General features: G+C 42.9%; 2 protein-coding genes across 4 annotated transcripts in view; one reads left to right on the top strand and one right to left on the bottom strand.

Moving 5' to 3' along the window:
- Positions 1–33: 33 nt before the first annotated feature.
- olah (oleoyl-ACP hydrolase) lies at positions 34–3,194 on the bottom strand. Of its 3 annotated transcripts, none has more exons than XM_035529422.1 (8): positions 3,066–3,193; positions 2,815–2,928; positions 2,596–2,727; positions 2,217–2,355; positions 1,505–1,604; positions 1,054–1,223; positions 858–940; positions 34–479 (listed from the first exon to the last, which is right to left on the bottom strand). In XM_035529422.1, the coding sequence occupies exons 3-8, from the start codon at positions 2,723–2,725 to the stop codon at positions 337–339; spliced, it is 765 nt and encodes a 254-aa protein (XP_035385315.1). In that variant the 5' UTR covers positions 2,726–2,727; positions 2,815–2,928; positions 3,066–3,193; the 3' UTR covers positions 34–336. The 3 variants fall into 3 exon arrangements, with proteins under 3 accessions (XP_035385315.1, XP_026867374.2, XP_026867375.2); XM_027011573.2 differs by having other exon boundaries at positions 2,815–2,897; XM_027011574.2 differs by lacking the exon at positions 2,815–2,928 and having other exon boundaries at positions 3,066–3,194.
- Positions 3,195–3,596: 402 nt separating this feature from the next.
- Positions 3,597–21,335, top strand: part of ago3b (argonaute RISC catalytic component 3b) — a 25,377-nt gene continuing 7,638 nt past the window's right edge. The window contains exons 1-19 of the mRNA XM_027011571.2: positions 3,597–4,021; positions 6,486–6,657; positions 6,983–7,103; positions 7,699–7,907; positions 8,187–8,323; positions 8,543–8,677; positions 9,186–9,273; positions 9,540–9,687; positions 10,172–10,291; positions 11,025–11,168; positions 11,825–11,958; positions 12,150–12,334; positions 12,493–12,652; positions 12,743–12,833; positions 14,247–14,441; positions 14,709–14,843; positions 14,987–15,088; positions 15,546–15,745; positions 16,644–17,726. Coding sequence (XP_026867372.2) covers positions 4,003–4,021; positions 6,486–6,657; positions 6,983–7,103; positions 7,699–7,907; positions 8,187–8,323; positions 8,543–8,677; positions 9,186–9,273; positions 9,540–9,687; positions 10,172–10,291; positions 11,025–11,168; positions 11,825–11,958; positions 12,150–12,334; positions 12,493–12,652; positions 12,743–12,833; positions 14,247–14,441; positions 14,709–14,843; positions 14,987–15,088; positions 15,546–15,745; positions 16,644–16,752 — 2,604 coding nt within the window. The 5' untranslated portion in view covers positions 3,597–4,002 and the 3' untranslated portion in view covers positions 16,753–17,726. The remainder of the gene's footprint in view (positions 4,022–6,485; positions 6,658–6,982; positions 7,104–7,698; positions 7,908–8,186; positions 8,324–8,542; positions 8,678–9,185; positions 9,274–9,539; positions 9,688–10,171; positions 10,292–11,024; positions 11,169–11,824; positions 11,959–12,149; positions 12,335–12,492; positions 12,653–12,742; positions 12,834–14,246; positions 14,442–14,708; positions 14,844–14,986; positions 15,089–15,545; positions 15,746–16,643; positions 17,727–21,335) is intronic.

The following is a 21,335-nucleotide window of genomic DNA, read 5'->3' as shown; positions in this document are numbered from 1 at the left end:
ACCAGTTACCTAAAAAGGAGAAACATCTCAAAGTGAACCAGGGCCAACATATATTTCAAGTTCATTTACATCTATTATTTTAAAATTATTTACAACTGTGTGAAATGGTGTCACGTTTTAAAATAATAAAATTTCATTATCTGGCCAGGTGTTTCATTTAATTAAAATACCATCAGAACTAAGGCAAATTATTAAATAACAAAATCAATGTAGTAATGCCTTGCTCACTATAGTCTGTGGATGTCACAAAGTCAGTTTGCAAGCCTTTTCAATCATATTCCATTTGCAAAAGTAGCAGGTAGAGTTGAATCCTTGATGGGACCATTTAAGTCTACTCTACAAATAGTCCATCTCAGATGTCTCTAGGTGCTTTGTGATGTAGTCCAGTATGACTTTCTCATTTGCTGCATCTTTCAGATAGAAATGTGATCCACAAAGCATCTGCACAGTGAAATCACCAGTTGTCATACACTTCCATGCTGTAAAATAAGACATAGATATGTTATAAGGATCATATATTAATTGTTCAGACAAGAGCTAGACTTGAACCCAGATGTTTTAACTAATGCAATATTACGATAAAACTTTTAGGTGTATGTGGTATATAATGAACTTCTGACACTTTAGATAGCAAAAGACTTGATAACATGGTTAAATATGCAATATACAGAGGTTTGAGTCCTAAAGTACAAGTGAAAACCCAAAACTGCATGAAACTATTCTAAAGTTTGCTCATAATTTTCCAAAGTGTCTATGTGCATTGTTAACGGACATCTCCACACTGTGGTGATAAAGTGGATACCAATGTAGCAAACCGTCCTTGGTGACGGACCACCATGAAAGGCTCTGATGCTTACCTTGCAGGTCATGTGGCACGTCCTCCTTGCCATCAAAGCACGAGACTGGGCAAGACAGGAAAGAATGCGTTGGCCTGCTGCACCTGCGTCACACACACACATACACATACACACATACACACACATGTATACACACAGCTTCTGGGTACAGTGTCCAAACCAGTGATGGGTACCTTCAAAAATTAACACCACCCACCTGTAGTTCTCAACTACACTAAGGTCGGCTTTCAAAGCAGGCAGGAATAGCTTCAGCACTTCGTTATTGGCCAAAATTTCAGGAGGCGTTCCTCCAATAGAGGTCATCCACTGGAGGAATTCTTCATCAGACAGCTGGCTCCTTCGTGGGGCCTGTAGTCTAGTTTCAGACTGGGAGAGATGGTGATTAAACTGTAATAGCCAAAGTGTTACATTGTGGAGCACAATCCTAAAGTGATGTACCAGAAGATAATTTTATGCTACTTTTAAAGGGAAAGCTCAACCAAACTATCTAACAGTAGCCATCTTTTGGTTGCTTGTTGACCCTTCCCTTCAAGACATATAATGCCTGGTACTGGACTTGAATATGTGCCACTTTTAAATTATACGATGCTCCCTCCTTCCTTTGAAATCACCACCATACTGCAAAATCATTTGCCAAGAACACTTACATAAGGTGCAGATGTTCCGGAGAGAAATACATGCACTGGTTCAAGGTTGTGAACTTTCTTCACATACTCAGCAAAGGCATAAGTAGTAATAGCCCCAAAACTGATGACAAAGAGCCACAGTGAGTAGACAGACAGACTACTTGGTCATTACAAATAAGGGCCAACATTCTGATAAATCTTCAGATAATCTGCCTGAACTAAACTTCTGCATCACCCACTCAACACATTGACTTAATTGTGTGCAATATACACACACACACACACACAATATACAATATATACACAATATATACAATAAGTATCAGCTCCCATTAAGCCCTTTCTGTTAACAGCTACACTTGCACTTTTCAACATCTACTTATGAATTAATATGCACACCTTTTAGATCCTACATTGTCCATTTCTCTTTCTGTTTTTAAAAGACTACACAATATTATTCTAATTTCGTTTATTCGATGCGCATTTGACACTATGAGATTTCAAATTTCATTGTGTCTGTATAATGACAAAGTATGGTGACACAACTATAGAATCTGTGTCAAGGCAATGCAGAAAAACAGGTAAAAAAGATAAAGCTCTGAAAATCTAGATGAAAATGCTGCCAACAAACATTCTAGACTGTGTCTGGAAAGAGGTTTCTTATTCATTTTACTTCACCTATTTACCTCATTAAAACGATGTCTTCATCTGCATCTACATAATAGTACCTAACCTGTGTCCAAACAGGGCGAATGGTTTCTCCTTGAGTTCTGGCAGCAGCACGTCGATGACCTCATCAAGAATCTCCTGCATGTGCTGAAAGAAGGGCTCTTTGGTTCGTCCTTCCCTACCCCGTAGTCGGACCGAGTACACTGCAGTCGGGACACGAAGCAACAGGGCCGGGCATTAAGATGCAGCAACGAGGCAAAGTCTTTAATACAAATATAGGCAACACCAAACGGTCTTTAATATATCAGGAAATTAAAGGAATTAGTCTTCTAATTCATCTCCGAGGGGTGGTGCAGCAACACATCAACAGTACAACACAGTATACATGGAAAAAATGAGAATCTATAATTCAAAATATGAACTTGATAAAGCAAATATACTACCTTCTACAGAGCTGTTAAGAAGCTGACCCCAGCGCGCATAGTGCGTCGACCCTCCACCGGCCCAAGGGAAGCAGATCAGCCTGACTACAGCGTCTGGACGCTTGCTGAAGCAATTAATTACTTTATCCATTCCTTTAAAAAGGATGAAATGACATTAAGTTTTAATATTACACCGTCATGGAAGCAGAAGACCGAGAGTAATTAACAACATTCACTTGCCAGATAGAGACTGTTAAGCGCTCGAGACTGTTAGGCGCTCGCAAGACACTTGGAACAGTGTGAGTGAAAAAAGTCCCAGGAGCCTGTGGTACCGTAGAAAATGTGGAAGTATTTCTAAACAGCGTGTTGTTAAAACAAACAAACAAAAAATACTTTGGTATATAAACCATAAATATTGGGGATTTAGATGTGTAAAATAAACATTTACATTACTTTCGTTTTTACATAATAGAATGTCTGTAACAACGTACCCTAAACAGCGGCAGAATTACAGAAGTTTATAAATACGCGACTTGCTAAGGATGCTGAAGGAGGCCTGGTTTATCTTCTTCTTCGGTAAACACGGTTAAGAAAATATGCAATGTCGCCATCTCCAGACCATAAGCTATAATCAAGTAATATGGTCTGTACGAAAACGTGTAATATTGCGGACACTGTTAAACACCAAGTTGAGCATATCTAATTTCGCCTATGACTTATTGTGACTGAAACCACTTTTTTGAGTTACTGTAGACGTCTTTTTCTTGAGTTACCTCCACATCTACACTAGCCTATTATAATCCCCAGAAGATATATATTATATCTGAAAGGAAAAGGCCTACTGATTTCAGTGAGAAGTTAGGCGTATATGTTCATTTCTCGGTTATATTTCCTAATGCTGATCATGATTTAACCATCAAAACCAGATCAAAGGTATGATACCATTCTCGGAAGTGACGTTGTTTCCTGCCGTTGGTATTTCCTGTAGGGTCCCCGACTGTAGTGAGATGGTGAACCGGTAACAGCACCGAAAGGGAGTTAGAGAGTAACCGGCAAAGAAGGACGAATAGCTTTACCGTCTGTCCAGCAACATACGTTTTGTAGTCATAGAAAAAATTATAGTAATTTAGGTATAAAATGCCGCTTTGACTGTGATATTGTGAACGATTCTAGGTGCACTTGAGTCGTACAAAAACTCCGTGGTAGTAGCTAAAAAAAATCTGACTCTTGGACTCTCTTTTTTTCCCAATTTTTCCAAGAGTTTGGTTACTTTTCATCTGGGAGCTATTACAGAGGTCCGCCAAACGTCAAAGGACAACCGAATGAAGCGCAGTGCAAGCTGACCCTAACTGGCCTACGTTATCAGCCCAAGTAGGAGAGGGCGAGGAGCAGACTGGAGCCGGCTAGATCCGGGCAGAGACCTCATGAATGGAAATCGGCACTTCAGGTGCGTGTTGTGTCCAGATACAATAATACATATATCATTTGTTTTGCTTATGAGCTACGAAGTATGGACTGGCTAGTACTTTGTTAGTATGTACTGCAGTGCCAGTACTTTCACGGTCGACCATATGTTTACTGTAGTTGTGCAAAAAAAAATAAAAAATGAATGGAATCCACATACACACAGCCCAGATTAGTCTTGTTTTAAAGTATCGGGATTCTAAGGACTTTGAACTAATAGATGTTTTGTGCTAGTCCATCTAATTTGTGTGGCGGCGATGACTTTTGGTTTCGCCGGGTTGTCATCACCATGTGTGGAGTATCCTGACGCACTTGTTCTTCCGACGTCACTGCATTGTGGCTCGGTTGTCGATCTCAGGTGGTGTCACTCAGGTGCGGCCACTGGTCGAGCTACCGGTATGGCCACCCTGGAGAAAGGGGGAGCCTTCTAAGCGGTTGTTGTCATAGCGACTGATTTGCCGACTGCTGTGTCAATCAACTACCACCCATACAAATGAAGTTTTAAATATTTAAATGTTAAAATACTGATTAAATCCATGTTTTTAAGAGAGGAGTTATTAAAATGAACATAAGAATAATTTATTAATAAGTATTAACCTAACAATACTACTACTATTCCTGCTGCTGCTACAAATTGTGTACAGATGCATTGTTATATCCCATTGTAAGACACTCTGCTAAACCCAAGTTCTCACATGTAAACCTCTTCTGCCGACCCCATACTGTATCTGAGCATGAGCTATAATTAGAGTCTCCTTTCAGGAATTACAGGCAAAATTTAAAAATGTATTAACTTGACCATGTGTAGGTGGGTGTGTATGTATATGTACGGGGATTTGGGGGGGGGGGGGGTTACGCATTTTAACCTACTTAGATATGATATCAGCTGTGTGTATAGAGTGTCTGCATTTGCATGAGTTTGTGACTTGGTGTATGAGTGAATATATGTGGAAGCACCTGTTTTCCACTTATTGCTTGTTAGTGGGGGGTGTTGGTTGCCATGGATAGTGGGCGTCACATGGGTGTGGTCGGCATGGAGATGGCACACTGGGAGCTATAAGTCAGACGGAGCGGCAGAGTTCCTTTTGGTTCTCAGTCCCTTACCATCTCGGCCCTTACTGTGGAAATCAGTAAATCACCCTCTCTTATCCTGTTACCTTAGTCAGTCCTTCAGCGCGTGCTGGGTTTGTCCTGGGTCATTTATGACTTGCATGTTATCAGTTTTTAGAATCTTAAGATGAAGTCGGTGTGGCTTATGTTTGTCCAGACTTCTGCGTCTCAGTACATTATGAGGACACCACGCGCAATCAAGGTTTCAACTGAACCCTTAAAGTGACTTTCTAATGGTCTGCAGTATATGCTATACAGCCGACATATAAAGCTATTTTGGTGATTAGAGTCCTTCTTTAAGAGGGAAAGATGTGCATTTTTAAAGGGGGAAGACTAAAAAAAACAGATGACTTAAACCTTTGACATCACTGTGTCTCAATTTTGGTTCAAGGATATTTTGCTGCCCAAACTTTTAGCGGAATATTTTGGGTTTTACTTTCACACGCTGATGGGGACGTGTGACAGTAAGGTGTGGGTTGCAGGTGTCTGGTTAGTCTTTGATGTCAGTCACCCTGGTGTTTCCATTGAGTAGGCTTTTGGAGGAAATGATTGAGGTCAGGTACCCGTCTTTGTTAAATAAACGTTTGGTTTCTTAGCACGTCGGTCTCACTTGTGCAAGTTTTCACCTTGATTCCTCCTGCATCAGTGGTCGAAGTTGATTGCTAATTGTTACTGCTGTTGTGCTGGTCAACATTTTTATGGTGACAGGGTTGCGTAAATATCACCCATTCATCTTCTACATAATGTATGTGTATAAATAGTATATGCATACCAAAAATGATTTATGATTAGATTTAAATTTGCTTAGTCATTTTCTCTTGGTAAAGTATTATATGTATAAATATCTTGTGGGTGGTTAGATTATAAACTTCAGATTGGCACTGTGTCCTGATTGAGAGTAGTTTTAAGCAGTTAAACTGATTATGGTGATTATTAGAAGAATTACTAATATCCTGCTTCTGCTAGTTCAGAGGTGAGCCACACAGATTTAGCCCTGGTCCTGTACTGTCCTAAACCTTTCAATCAAATCTTTCAAATAAAATAATTCTTTCACCTTTTGTAGGGGAATGTGTATAACAGTGTTTGATGTAGAATTAGCAACGAACAGGTTGAAGCAGATTTTTTTTTAATGTTATTTAGACCAAAGTGTCTGGCATTTATAAATCATATTATTAATAGTCTAAAATTAGTTTGATTTAGATAACAGTAAGATATTTTTACTTTGTTTTTTACTTTTAAGTATTAGCACTTTATACTTAACTCATGAAGGGTGTTTTTTCTAAAGCAATTTCGATGAGCCTCTCCATGGTTTATTTTCCTCATGTAAATGCGTGCAGGAGCCGTTGGGGCTGTGCCCCTCTTCCCTGTGCCCCGGAGACCTGGCTGCGGCACCATGGGGAAACCTATCAAACTGCTGGCCAACTGCTTCCAAGTGGACATCCCCAAGATGGACGTCTACCTGTACGAAGTGGACATCAGGCCTGAGCGATGCCCACGCCGCGTCAACAGGTGCCAAATATGCACACTTCAGATATTTTGCTCTTGTTGAGCACTGTCAGGCACTCTGTGTAGCGCAAAACACACCACTGTTGGCGTTTGAGGAAAAGCCGGTGACCCCTGAGATCTGGAACCTAAGTCAGCAAACAGTTGAATTGGTTTTTGTCTTTATATGCAAATACATGTCAGAATATGTCAGCTTTAACTAGAAGGGTCTTAGATCATATCAGAATTATAAAGTGTGCCTTAAAATGGTCATCTGATGACCAGACTCGCCCAAAACACTTCCCTAACCCGCCCGTGGGTTTTGCCTTGTCTGTCTCACTGGCCCCTGCAGGGAGGTTGTGGACTCCATGGTACAGCATTTTAAGGTGACCATCTTTGGGGACATAAAACCGGTGTATGATGGCAAAAGAAGTCTCTACACTGCACACCCTCTCCCAGTGGCTGCAGGAGGGGTAAAGCAGGCACACACACACACACACAAATACAAAAATAATAAAACAGCAAAATAAACAATAGTGATGTACACAGAGTTTCCAGTTCGTGTTGTAAACATACTCTAAAGTTGTACCAATATGTGAATTTTTTTTTTGGTCATTTGCGTGAACGCAGTAGTTAGCTGACTTGTCTTGTTCCCTGTGCAGCTGTGCCACGTTTCTAGAGGCATCTTTACTGAATTATGTTTTTTTTTTTTTTTTTTTTAAGGTCAGGTGATGTCTGGATATTACACTGTATTCATATGTGTTTGCATAAATAGTATTTAGAAATTCATTTACAGTAAACATGAATGTTAGAAGCATCTAACAAACATCTGCCATTTGGTCAAAACCAAACCAAGGTCACTCATGAAACTCAGTTTCAGTGTGGAAGAGTAATGGCAGGAGTGCTTAGAATGGTAAAATGTATGGTAGCCCATGAGGTTCAGATTTAGATTAGCCGTATATAAAAAGTGATCACTCGGTGCACATTCATTCAGTGCTGCTGTAGTAGGGAACTGTACTACATATATCCTGCAAACCTAGAGCCACACCCAGTGCCCTTTTGCTTTAGGTGGACCTCGATGTGACGTTACCTGGCGAGGGCGGCAAAGACCGACCCTTCAAAGTCTCTATCAAGTTTGTGTCACCGGTCAGCTGGCACATGTTACACGAGGTGCTCACAGGCCGGAGTGTGCCTGAGCCCATGGAGCTAGATAAGCCCATCAGTACCAACCCTGTCCACGCTGTGGACGTGGTCCTGAGGCACCTCCCTTCCATGAGGTAAGCGTCATCTTGTTTTTGCAGGTCAGCGAGAACTTGTGAAGCTATGGGGTAAAATTATCCTCAGTTAGCCATCTTTACATCTCTGACATATGATGGGGACTAAGTCACAATGGTGGGCTTCCTCTCAAATGATTTAGACGTAGTGCTTTAAACAGATTAGTATAATTTGTTGATTGCCAGATTTGATTTGTGTTTAGACAGCGTTTGCCAAAATGACTGCATCCCGGTCGGCGGTGCTTCCAGTTGTTAGGTTTTGCTCCCTGCATCTTTTGTCAGGTACACCCCTGTAGGACGATCCTTCTTCTCCTCCCCAGAGGGCTATGACCACCCACTCGGTGGGGGCAGGGAGGTGTGGTTCGGTTTCCACCAGTCAGTGCGACCAGCTATGTGGAAAATGATCCTCAATATAGACGGTTAGTGCTGTATTGCTAAAAACCAAGGTAGAGGACATTGAGCAGTTTTACAACCGTCAAATGGCTGAAAAGTTGTAGGTATTCAGAATAGGACATGAACAAAACCAGAAAATTGGGTGGTCATCAGCAAATTATTATAGTAAATTATGCAAATTATGGTGCTCCATCTTATGCTCTGTAAGGTAACCCCTCTGTTTCCATTTGGGTCGGTTGCTGTAGTGTCCGCTACGGCGTTCTACAAAGCCCAGCCTGTAATTCAGTTCATGTGTGAGGTTCTGGACATCCACAACATCGACGAACAGCCGCGCCCTCTCACGGACTCCCACCGAGTCAAATTCACCAAAGAAATCAAAGGTGCGTTATGGCCGTTCAGCACCACCCCGCAGCACCCTTGATCAGCTAGAGCCCAGTTTTCAAGATGTACAGTGAAGGCCACATTACTGACACCAACGTTCTAATAACACTTGTACTAATATCTTTAACCGGTTGTGTAAGAATTGTAACATTTGTACAGAAAACAATTGTACAGAAATACAAGACCATATGAAAATTCTTCACATGTGAGCAGAAGTTTTTGAGGTGGCTACCTTGCAGTGGCCTTTCCAGCTGGTGCACTGGGATTTTCTTCACAGCTCGGCGTCTCATCACAAAACATTCAATCTTATCACCAATTACAGTTGAAATGACACCTATAGACCTGCTCCTGGAACCTATTCAATTGTTCACTTTCTGCAGTTCTTTGTGACGTCTTCAGACGATGGCAGATTAAGAAAGAGAGCTCAAGACGATAACGGCATTTGTTGTAGTTTCGTGTTGTCCTGGCTAGCAAAATGCACTTTAGAATGTCTGCTCCATCCCACAGGTCTGAAAGTGGAGGTGACCCACTGTGGTACCATGAGGAGGAAATACAGGGTCTGTAACGTCACCCGCCGGCCTGCCAGCCACCAGACGTAAGAACGGTGGATTTAATTTTAGCTGTTCTTTTTTTTTTTTTTTTTTTTGGTATTTTGATGTTTAAACTAAAGCAACTCAGAATTTGACAATTTTAATTCAGTGGCATATATAAATCTCCATATGTAACTGTTCTGTTTTGTTTCATGCATTCATTAAGTTCGTCTTTCAAAGTAAACTGTTGCTGGATCCGATGATATCTGAAAAGAGCTCCAGGGCGACCCCTCTCTCTTAGCAGATTTTCACTGCCTGTGTTAACCCCCAGGTTCCCACTGCAATTGGAAAATGGCCAGACCGTGGAGAGGACGGTGGCACAATACTTCCGAGAGAAATACAACCTTCAGCTCAAATATCCCCATCTGCCATGCCTGCAGGTGGGCCAAGAGCAGAAGCACACTTACCTTCCCTTGGAGGTGAGTGACTCTCGCGCAGTCCCATTAATCTTTAACAGCTGAGGCGGATCACTCTGCGTCCCAGTGGGAAAAGACAGCGCCCGGCTTAATGTCCTCTCAAGCTCTTTAAAGATGCCTGTTTAGGTGCAGATCTTGTCACACTGAACTGCTTTAGTCTTAGAGGGACAGCAACGGGGACGGGGACAGTCATACTAACAGAGCCCCCATTGGCTGAAGTGGGACGGGGACAGTCATCCTAACAGAGCCCCCATTAGCTGAAGTGGGACGGGGACAGTCAGCCTATTTGAGTCCTTCACAGACTGAAGCGAGACTGGGACAGTGGCTTTGGGGAGCCCCCCATAGACTGAAAGGGGAACGGGGAGACTGAAGGGGATAGGGACATGCTGATGACCTTATATATATTATAAGCGCTTTGTAATGACTCATAATTAATTTGTTTAGATCTCTAATTACATTAGTCTGAATTAGAATTGTCTTCTTACAGGTGTGTAATGTTGTAGCTGGTCAACGTTGCATTAAGAAGCTGACCGACAACCAGACGTCCACCATGATCAAAGCCACAGCTCGCTCGGCACCGGACAGGCAGGAAGAGATCAGCAGATTGGTGAGCATCCCGTCGCCCCCTAGTGGACGGAAGAGGTAGCCCCGTCCGCGAAAACTAAAAAAAAGAAACGTTAAAAAAAAAAAGTCTCCAGTACTGTGCATTCACACTGTGAAGCGTCAAAGCGACATCCAACCCGTTGATTTCTTATACGAGTAGGCGATTTGGCGACAGGACTGCAATTGACTAATCAAAGTGGGACTTTCTCAGCTGTATGCAAAGTAGGTATTTGCAGTCGCACTCACGTGAACTCCTTCAAACAATCGTATGACACGCGTACCTCGAGGCCTACACAGATCTCACTCGGATTCCTGTTGTACTGCTTCTCAAAATCTTTCATTTTATCCGGTATAATGTGCTGGATCTATATTTACATCTGCGGGAATACGTACCCTGAAAGTAACAGCCAGTTAGTGGCGCTGATGAATGTAGGAAGGCAATTTCATAGCTAGTGGGTTGGATTACCAGCTAAATTGATAACTTGCCGAGCCTAATTGCTTTTATTAGGTTGAGAAGTTTAATTAATGCATTTAAAACTCGCCAAATGTTGAGATTTTAACGGGAGAGTGTAGGCCAGGCCGTCTTTTCGCCAACTAATGTGAACGTACAGTGCAAAGGAAGCACTATATTATCCGAACGTCCCTTCAACCCTAGTTTGAACTCAACCCTGACGATCACACTCTCTCTCTTTGTCTCGTCTCTCTTTTTTCTCACCTGGACTGCTCCGTAATAATAGGTGCGCGGCGCGAGCTACGAGGCAGATCCGTTCGTGCAGGAGTTCCAGTTCCGCGTGCGAGATGAAATGGCCGAGGTGACGGGCCGCGTGCTGCCCGCGCCCATGCTGCAGTACGGCGGCAGGGTGAGCTCTGAAAACTTCCTGGTACCTTCCTCCCATTTAAATCACATCTGTGTTTTTGCTTCTGGGTGCATTCGAAAAGGCATGGGGATGTGTATTGTTGAGTTTAGGGCTTTCCTACGCATTTTAAAATTTTGACTGCAACTCTTCGTTAGTGTGCGTGTAACTGGATGCTATCGAAAGGTTTGTCCCGTGCCCTGATTTTTCTTCTTTCTTTGGCCACTCCCGCTCTCACCTGCACGGTTTGCAGATTATTTGGTTCTGGGAATTTTAAAGATGGTTCAGGAATTTAGACATTTTGACTTACGTGGAACTTACGTTTTATAATAAATTAAAATGTGCACTTTTCTGGTCATTTATAATGTCATGTCTTCTGAGGTGGTGACCACCCTCATGTCTTGGTGAAGTTCAACGGCTGTAGATACAGGGTGCCCTCATTAGAAACTGTCCATTTTTCATACATTGTTTTTGTAGTGTAGTATGTGTTCCTCCGATGCTATTCCTCAGCTTTTCCATTATATCACCTGTATTTTATTTTGCTAAATACAGTCTCATAATTACCTGAAAGTTTTATGTTGTACAGGAACTGGTGGTTAAAGCAAGAGAGTGTTTGTAATGCAGACTACATTTCTTTTGTGTGGCTGTGCATTTTGCGTGTGCGGGCACACGCTCATGTGTAGAATCGTACAGTAGCAACTCCAAGCCATGGCGTCTGGGACATGAGAGGGAAGCAATTCCACACTGGCATCGAGATCAAAATGTGGGCCATCGCCTGCTTTGCAACCCAGAGACAGTGTCGAGAGGAGATCCTCAAGTACGCATCCTCTCCTCTCGTGTAGTAGTTTTGATATTTTATAAGCAGGATTTAATACTTAATTTTTTTTACCATGTACTGAATCTTTGGCAATGTGTTCAGCTAATCTCATTTGTCGCGGCTGGACAGGATTTTTCACATTTGTTTGGTTTTTGCCGGAGCTTACCTGTTTCCCATCTTGTCGCATGCAGGAGCTTCACTGACCAGCTGAGGAAGATCTCGAAGGATGCGGGCATGCCCATCCAGGGCCAGCCATGCTTCTGCAAGTACGCACAGGGAGCCGACAGTGTGGAGCCCATGTTCCGACACCTGAAGAACACCTACGCTGGCCTGCAGCTTGTCATCGTCATCCTGCCTGGGAAAACACCCGTCTATGGTAGAGATATATACACATATGCACTTGCATTCTCCCATGCTCACGCACAAGGATGTTTTTGCCCCCCACTCATTCGGTCCGTCATGTAGTATTTTGATTCGTGCATAAAATAGATGAAATAAGAAAAGTCAGCAGTGTTTAGGTCTGTGTTTACACAGCGGAGGTGAAGCGTGTAGGAGACACCCTCCTGGGGATGGCCACGCAGTGTGTGCAGGTGAAGAACGTGGTGAAGACCTCGCCGCAGACCCTCTCCAACCTCTGCCTCAAAATCAACGTCAAACTGGGCGGTATCAACAATGTCCTTGTCCCTCACCAACGGTATGGCTGGCTCAGCCTTTCCCCTTCGCAGCTTGTGTGCGGCGGACAGGTTCCAGCAACGCGACTCATTTTGTATTTCTGCCTTTCCAGTCCATCTGTTTTCCAGCAGCCAGTCATCTTCCTGGGAGCTGATGTCACTCACCCTCCTGCTGGAGATGGCAAGAAGCCTTCGATAGCTGCAGTGAGTGTCTGTCTCGCTCTATCCCTCCAAGTGGTCTTTTTTCTAGGATCTTAGCTGTTCCCAGGACTGCACTCTTCTGGATGGAAATCTTTGTTGTTCCTTGGATCTGTTGGAGCCATTCTCCCAGTTTGGTGATCACAGCCCCTAGTACTCCAATTATCACGAGAACCACAGTTGCCTTCACCTTTCACATCTTTTCTAGCTCTTCTCTCAGCCCTTGGTATTTCTCACGCTGTTTTCCTTATGTTGGTATCAAACAGGATAAATACGGCCCTCTTCTGCTGTTTGTCCATCGCTACTATTTACTGGTTAGCCATTACCATTGTTTGTCTGTATCTTGAAGTCCCACAAGATCTTATCACGGTCATTCTCCACCAACTTTGGGCCATTTACCACACTTTAAGTGTATGTATCCATACACTATGCCTATGCTCTACCTACTAGCATCTTGCATCTCGCTGTTATGTGCTGGATTGTCTCAGGGGTATCTTTGAATAGCCTGCATCTGGGGTCCTGCCTGTACATTGTGAGGAGTTTCCTTGTCTTGATGTAGGTGGTGATTATGCCAGCGGGGTATGATGACTGGTAGGTGATGATAGCTCAGATCTTGTTTCTCCCATTCAGCTGACTTCTCAGGACTTGTCTCAGTCTTTGAAGTTATTTAGTTGTGGATGCTTTTCATGAATCCTATTTGCCTGTGGGATTCCAAGGTACTTGTAGCTGCCCTCAACATCTGTTATGGTGCACTCTGGTAGTGTGATCTCATGTGTTCTAGCCACCTTCCCTCTCCTTGTAACATTTACATTTATGGCATTTAACTGATGCTTTTACCCAAAGCAACGTACAATTAAGAGTACAACTTGAGCAATTGAGGGTTAAGGGTCTTGTTCGGGGGCCCAACAGTGGCAACTTGGCAGTGGTGGGACTTGAACTGGTAACCTTCTGTTTACTAGTCAAATACCTTAGCCACTGAGACACCACTGCAAGGATGATTACATGATTTGTTTCCAAGTCCCAATTACATCTCTCAACAACAGGGTTAAGGAAGCCTCCTGGAGCAAAAAGTGAAGCTGCTCAGACTATTGGAAGACCTTAGTGAACTGTTTGATGGTCACTGAATAAAGTATGATGTCATCTATGTTCAGGAGATGGCAGATGGTTCTGTAATCAGTATCTGTAGCCACTTGGTGATCTCCTTGTTGGGGGTTGGGACTGTGCAGAACAGCAGTAGGGACAGGGCATCTCCCTGGTAAATCCCACACTTGATGGTGATTCTTGCTTGAACTTGGCCTCTAGGGTTGATGGATGTTGAGGTTTGAAGCATCCATACTACCCACATCCTCTGTATATGCCCTCTCACACTGGCGTTGTTTGTGTAGTAGCATTTAATTACTTGTATGTGTGTTTGTCTAGGTTGTAGGCAGTATGGATGGCCACCCGAGTCGGTACTGTGCTACGGTGCGGGTTCAGAGGCCCAGACAGGAGATCATCCAGGACCTGGCTTCCATGGTTCGAGAGCTACTCATCCAGTTCTACAAGTCCACCCGCTACAAACCCACCCGCCTCATCTTCTACAGGGACGGTGTCTCCGAGGGACAGTTCCGCCAGGTCAGACCTGCCCGTGTGTGTCCCAGTAGGACACGGACAGCATTTGCTGAGTTGGATCAAAATGACCTGTAGATATTTAGTTTTTTCTCAAGAGCTGGAAAATGACAAAGCCAAATTAGAGAGCACTAAAGGCAAAATGAGCCCACGGCTTGCATTGTATGAAGTCTAGTATGGACCTGCTGTAAAGTTAATTGGACTCCACACGTTGTTGCATCTTTAGTGTTTTGGGCGAACAGCTCCCTGACACTGTATATGGTGTCCCTCTAGGTGCTGTACTATGAGCTGCTGGCAATCCGTGAGGCATGTATTAGTCTGGAGAGAGAGTACCAGCCTGGAATCACCTTCATCGTTGTCCAGAAACGCCACCACACGCGCCTCTTCTGTGCCGACCGCAATGAGAGGGTGAGGGTTCGCCTCGGTTGTCTGCCCCCACCGAGGAGTGTCACCAGGCTTAAATGTACCTTACTGTGCTGTACTGCACTCTGTCTTTGTGCCTTGCTTTTGAAACTTTCAGTTTCAGACTTTCTGACCCCGTATGTTGTCAGGTTGGACGGAGCGGTAACATTCCTGCTGGTACCACTGTGGACACCGACATCACCCATCCCTATGAGTTTGACTTTTACCTCTGCAGCCATGCTGGAATTCAGGTACATTAGTGCATACAAAGGTGTGTGTGTGTGTGTGTGCGCACATTTTTCCACCTCATACTGTATAACCTCATTGTCTACAAGTAATATATACAGTCATCTGCCATATCATTTACTAACCTATTGCAGTTGGGAAATAATTTGTAATTTTAAATAGTTAATGGTGAATATGGAATAATAGCAAAATAATTCATTTGCCTCAGCCTCAAGATTACACCAAGGTCTTTATTTTAGGAGACACGGGTTTTGACCGTTGTCATAACAGCAAGCAGCGTCATTTACATTCGTGAAGACACCAATGAGAGTTCAGACATGGAAGAATCATTCTGTTTGTATTGTCTTGAAGTTCATCTCATCACTAAAATGGAGAACACGTGCATGAATTTGGCCTGTTACCTGGTAACCTGTCTGTGAGGCTGCACTGAACTGAGCTCTCCCCGTGATGCTGTCCTCGCAGGGTACGAGCCGGCCGTCCCACTACCACGTGCTGTGGGACGACAACTGCTTCACGGCAGACGAGTTCCAGCTTCTCACCTACCAGCTGTGCCACACATACGTGCGCTGCACCCGCTCCGTCTCCATCCCAGCGCCCGCCTACTACGCCCACCTGGTGGCCTTCCGCGCCCGCTACCACCTGGTGGACAAGGAGCACGATAGGTGGGAGCATTCGCCGCCACCTTTTGATACAGTGCTTGTTTGTTTTTGTTTTTCCCAGCCCAATATGTTGTTTGCTAGTGGGGTTTTTTTTTCTTCTTGGGGGCGGGGTAGTTTGCCTATCAAATCAGAGCCACAAAAGGAAGCAACTGGGGGGAAAAAACAAACTGAGTTGATCTCAGTTTTTGGTACAGTCTTTGGTAAACAGTGTGCACGAGAGACAAGTGGTCTGGGTAAAGGGTAGAATTTCTCCTGAGAGGGCAGACCTGAACAGCTTGAGTCTTCAGAATTTGTGTTTGTATGCAGATCCCAATGAATCCCAATTAATTCCCAATTCAGCAAATGAAGTACCTTAAACCATACTTTATAAACAAAGGCCTTTAGTGCTGGTATTGTTAATGTGGAATATATGTAAATTTACATTTATGGCATTTAGCTCATGCCTTTATCCAAAAAAACTTATAATTATGACTGAGTACAACTTGAGTAATTTAAGGGTTAAGGGCCTTGCTCAGGGGCCAAACAGTGGCAACTTGGCAGTGGTGGGGCTTGAACCAGCAGCCTTCCCATTACAAATCAAGTACCTTAACCACTGAGTTACCATTGCCCATAAATCCATGTAACAATAGTAGTGTAGTCGCAGAATGTGCAGTAGTTCATTAGAGGTTCAGTGGATGTACAGTAGCTGTTTAGTGGTTCAGAAGAAGTGCAGTGGTATAGATGTTCAGTGGTTGAATATGTAATAGTATTTATTGTAAAGCCTTTCCAATCTTCCTTTTCCTTATTTGCAGAGTTTGGGGAAATGAGTTTTAAGTAATTAGCTGCCCTGCTATTACACATTTTGTTGTCTTACTCCCCCCTTCTTATCTCTCTCGCTCCCCCCCCCCCCCTCCTCCTCCAGTGCTGAGGGAAGTCATGTGTCTGGGCAGAGCAATGGCAGGGACCCACAGGCTCTGGCCAAAGCCGTGCAGATTCACCACGACACCATGAGGACCATGTACTTCGCCTGATCCCTCCCCTGCTGTCACTCTCACGCACTGAGCTGGGGAAGACTCCTCCCAATCACACTGGCAAACTGCCCTGCTGCTAAAACCAACCAAAAGTAACTAAATACCATGGGAGGGACAGGATTAATATCGTTATGCAGTTTAGAAGAAAAAGGCAGTCTTTAAATATCCCACTCCTTCCCCTTTCAGCTGGTTCTTGTTTTGATGAGTGAATCCTTAGAAAGCAGTTATGTACTGTTACTTATTAGCACTGAGTTTGTTTCGGTCTGTCTCTTTAACGTCATGGAGCCTGTCTTAATGCTAAGTAAGATGAAACTAGGTAATTAAAGTAATTAGTCTGCCCAAGGATGAATGCTATAATTTAAGGTTATGTGGTTTCAGAGTAGTTGGCTTGTCAAGCTCACTGGAAGAACACCACTAGAGGGCAGTATTGCACATTGGCGCACGACCTGTACCTGCTTACAAACATAGCCCTTTTAGATAACGCTGGTCTCAGTAATGATGATGTGATTTAAACTCAGATTGCTCGGTTTTTGCCAAAGGATATCACTGCACTTTGCTGTGGCCAACGAGAAACATCATGCTGGCCTTTTGACATGCAGTATGTCTTGTTCTCTGACCCCGTTTGGCACTGCACAGTGGGATTGTTTTTAACATCAGGCATCGTGGGGACCCGATCCTTGATCTTTGAGCCTGTGCTCTGAGACACCTGATATGGGTAATGCTTAGAGACTTTGTGTCTCAGCGTTTCTACCCACACACATCATGAAATTAGGCCTGGAGGTCACCCTGACACCCTGTGTCGGGGTGTATGTGCACGTGTGGGTGGTGCCTGGAGAATATTTTTGTTGCCATTTTGTTTTGTTTTTTCCTTCTTTCTCCCTCCATTTTTGAGCATGCAGAGAGTTACACATTAGCTAAGAACTGCAGACTCACCTAATGAACAACCTGAGAACATCCGTTAAACTCAACCCAAGGTCAGTGAAAGATTTTTCACGTGTGTGCGCGTGCATGTGTGTTGACCATGTCACTGTCCTGCACCTCTCTGTGTCAGTGTGTGGTCGGGTCTGCCATTTGGTACTGAATAACTGAACTGACACACAATTATTGAATTGACCATTGAATGGTCTACATCTTTGCATACTCATTTTACACCAAGAGTATATTTAATGCACATGTTAATGCACATGTCCCTTTTTATTGTGTTTATGGCAAATATAGATACTCTATAAATTATCCAAATTAACTTGTTTTCTCACTTTTTTTTTTGCTTTACTCTCAACATAAAATAACTTAGTTCAAAAATGTTTTGAGTGCAGTAAGCCAACCGTCGTTGGCTGTGGTATATTGTCCTTTGCCACTGTACTCTCTTGCTTCTGCTGTGAGATTTTAGCAGAAAGCGCTGCAATGTGGTGTTTTAGAAAATGGAGGAATTTATTGGGAAGGCCAGCTTATGGAGACTGGAGTGTTGTATTTCCTTGTTAAGAATGGGTAAAGAAGCTTCTTTTTGGGGTATGACTTATGTGAGGGTGTTAGTCACGCGTTGTGGGGGTTTTGAGACAAAGTGCCTGGAAACACCTTCTAAAGAAATCCACGCCCGTATGGAGGGGTTTACGTTTCCGTGCCATTTAACCTTATACTGCATTTGTTGGACCGAATTTATTCTTTAAAGCACCAAGCTAAGTTGATCCTTCTGGCATCTATGGTGAAAGAGCCCTGTGCTCTTATGAACTGGCCTTCACTTTTTAGTTGACCTGGGAAACCAAATGCATTTTTTGTCTTTTTTTTCTCTCTCGGTCCTTATTTCTCTGTCTTGCACTTTTGTTTTTCTTTTGCAGTGACAGTGGGTGGAAGCAAATGCTGACAAGTGCACTAATGTTCTTCAGATGCACCTTTTACGTACATTACAGTTGGACCAAAAATGTTAACACAAATTCATGAAAGTTAGCAGCCACCAGTTAACATTATGCAAATTATATCTTGCTGTGTGGTAGCCTTTATCCATTATACCATGTCTTTTGTCGGTCTTGGTTGAAGTACACCTCTCCTGACTACTTTTCAAAAATAAAATTAGGCATTTTCATTCTGTATTAAAACGCCACCAGCAAACAAAGTGGGCGTAAGGAATATTACACTAAAATTACATATTTGTTCTCGTTGAGCTTTGGAAGACTACAAGCTTTCGACCCGCAAGCTCTTTCGAAAGGCCTCATTATAAGCAAGGCCATGAGCAGGTTCTCCTGCTGCCTACGCAAATTAAACCAACGTGCCTGAGTGGCTGAGGCTGACCATATGCCTTAGCTCCAAGCCACAGTCCCACCAGGCCAGAGAGAGCCCTGTTCGCAGAGAGACTGATATTACTGCACTTAATCAATGTGAACCACTGTAAGGTCTAAGTGTGGGCTCGACGCCCAAGGTGCTAACAGGTGTGGTGCTCTACTTTAAGGGTTTGGTGTGTCTAAACCACCGTACCCTGTTTTGTCCACAGTGTATCATTTCCCCTTGTTCTGGGTTTCCCATCAGGACAGTAAATGGGTGGAGTTCTTGGGTGCAGAGCTACAGCTTTAAATCCCAAAGTGTGGAACTGTTGGGATATTGTATCAAGAAAGGGTACAACATGGTATCTTGTTAAATATGATTATATTACCTGTTAAAAGAATGGTTTGAAGAAAAATATAGGCTATATAGAATATACAGTTTTCACTTTACCCTGAATTCAGTTGATGAACCAAGACATTTCGATTATGAATTTATTTATTTATTTATCCCCCCCCCCCCCCCCCCCCCCCTTTTAGTTTTGCACTGGAGCCGTGAGGCTAATGTACTTAACAAATAATGAAACTCTTACTAACAAGCTTTTTCATAAATGCCCAAATCTTCATACACCTGCCTAAAACTGTTATGGTTGTCTCTTTTTGAAATATTCAGTTTTGTATTGTAAAATATCAGGAATAGTGTGTATTACATGGAATTGTGTATCATCTGTAAGGTCCAGTAGGGCTCCAGCTTCAGATTTTGGAAGACTGGGATGAAGTATATATTTGTTAAGGAAAAGGTGAATCTCATTGCCCAAGATAGCAATGATCTTTTGACTATGTTGTGAAGTTTTGTTAATTTTTATAGAATACTGTAAGTCAGTTTTGTTCTAAACCACAGATAGTTTGAGGCACGAATTGCATAGAAGAGATTTCTGCAGCCAGTTTTTCCAGACCCAGATTAAGCCTAAACTGACACAAAACAGAAATATCTAATGATTTAATTTACATTGCATTGCTAAGATTGGACTTAAACCAAGTCTGGATAGCTACCTCCTGGTAAGAAAGACTAGCATTACTTGTTTGTTAGCTTCAGTTCAAAACTAAAGGAATTATGAAATGTTATTTTTGTGTGAACAATTGTTGTATTCAAAGGGCCAGGTGCTCAAAACCATTTAATGTAAATTAGAATCCTAGATAAAAATATCTTAGTTTACTTGACTGTAATCGTAACAGAGAAATCACTAAATCAGATTTAGTTAGTCACATTTGGCAGGGATTAGAAACGTATTAGAAGCTATTGGGTAAATTCTTACCTCAACTAACTGTATAGCCTGGCTGGGTATCAGATATCAGTATAGCCTGGCTAGCAATTGCAGAATAAAAATAAAGTGTAAAACTCATCACACCTTACTAGTCAGTTACAGCAAGCCATGTAGCAATTCACGTGATTGATCCCAAGTAAATGCAAACTATTCTACAATACAGTGAAATAACCTTTGTCCATGTAGGGTTTATTAAATCCAAGTGGCTTAAGTTAGAAAAATATCAAAGTCAAAATAACATGTCTGTCAGAGTACTTTCTATGCTCAGACCCTGATGGTACGACTTTTGAACAGCTGGGCCCCTTGCACACAATAATTGGAATTTCCTGCAGGTGTGTAATTGTGATTCAATCCTTCACTACACTCAACCTGCAGCATTCCTCATTTATCACTACTCATTCTGGTGTGGCACAGAATTGCACGGCCCCAGATGATCCGATATTTCACCAGAATATAACAGTGGCTCAAAACAGTAGAATTCTGATGTAAACCACAGTGTGAAAGGGCCCTGACTCCACGGGAAAGGGGTGGGGGTGGGGCAAATATCAATTCAGTCTTTAAGCACTTCTGCAACTGCAGTTTGTGAAGAGCCTGTATGACTGATGGTGAAAAGCACTGTGAGATCTGATGTTTCTGTGCATTTGAGCATAACTGCTACTTCTCTAGGACTACCAGCGTTTAATTTTACTTGAAAAATGTGACTCAGGGCATGCGCCCATGCGTGTATGACAGGAGTCTTGGGGGGGGTTTTTTTGTTCGTAATTGATCGAGCATTCTGTACTACAGAGATTCTGTCTTCTCAAGTTGCCACGGAAATAGTTGCTAGAGCCCCATGAATCGGGCGTTATACATCAGGCTGGAGTAGTAATTATTGTCAGGGTGGAGCAGAAACTGATGAAACGCACTCCTCCCTTCTGCTAAAAGTTGGACTAACAAATGTCTTGGCTCAAAGCATTTTTAATTCAGAGAAGAAGTATATTTGTATATTTAAAGAAAGGCTCTGTAT

Source organism: Electrophorus electricus, chromosome 8, assembly GCF_013358815.1.
Source record: "Electrophorus electricus isolate fEleEle1 chromosome 8, fEleEle1.pri, whole genome shotgun sequence".
NCBI lineage: Eukaryota > Metazoa > Chordata > Actinopteri > Gymnotiformes > Gymnotidae > Electrophorus > Electrophorus electricus.
The sequence above is the reverse complement of the archived record's forward strand: the minus strand, read 5'-3'. Positions and strand labels throughout refer to the sequence as shown.

Excerpts from the sequence above, each read along its gene's own strand:
- olah (XM_027011574.2), bottom strand. The coding sequence starts at position 2,725 with ATGGATAAAGTAATTAATTGCTTCAGCAAGCGTCCAGACGCTGTAGTC. Across the intron at positions 2,356-2,595 it reads TCTTAACAGCTCTGTAGAAG|TGTACTCGGTCCGACTACGG; the intron begins GTAGTATATTTG and ends TCCCGACTGCAG. Across the intron at positions 1,605-2,216 it reads TTCGCCCTGTTTGGACACAG|TTTTGGGGCTATTACTACTT; the intron begins GTTAGGTACTAT and ends CTTTGTCATCAG.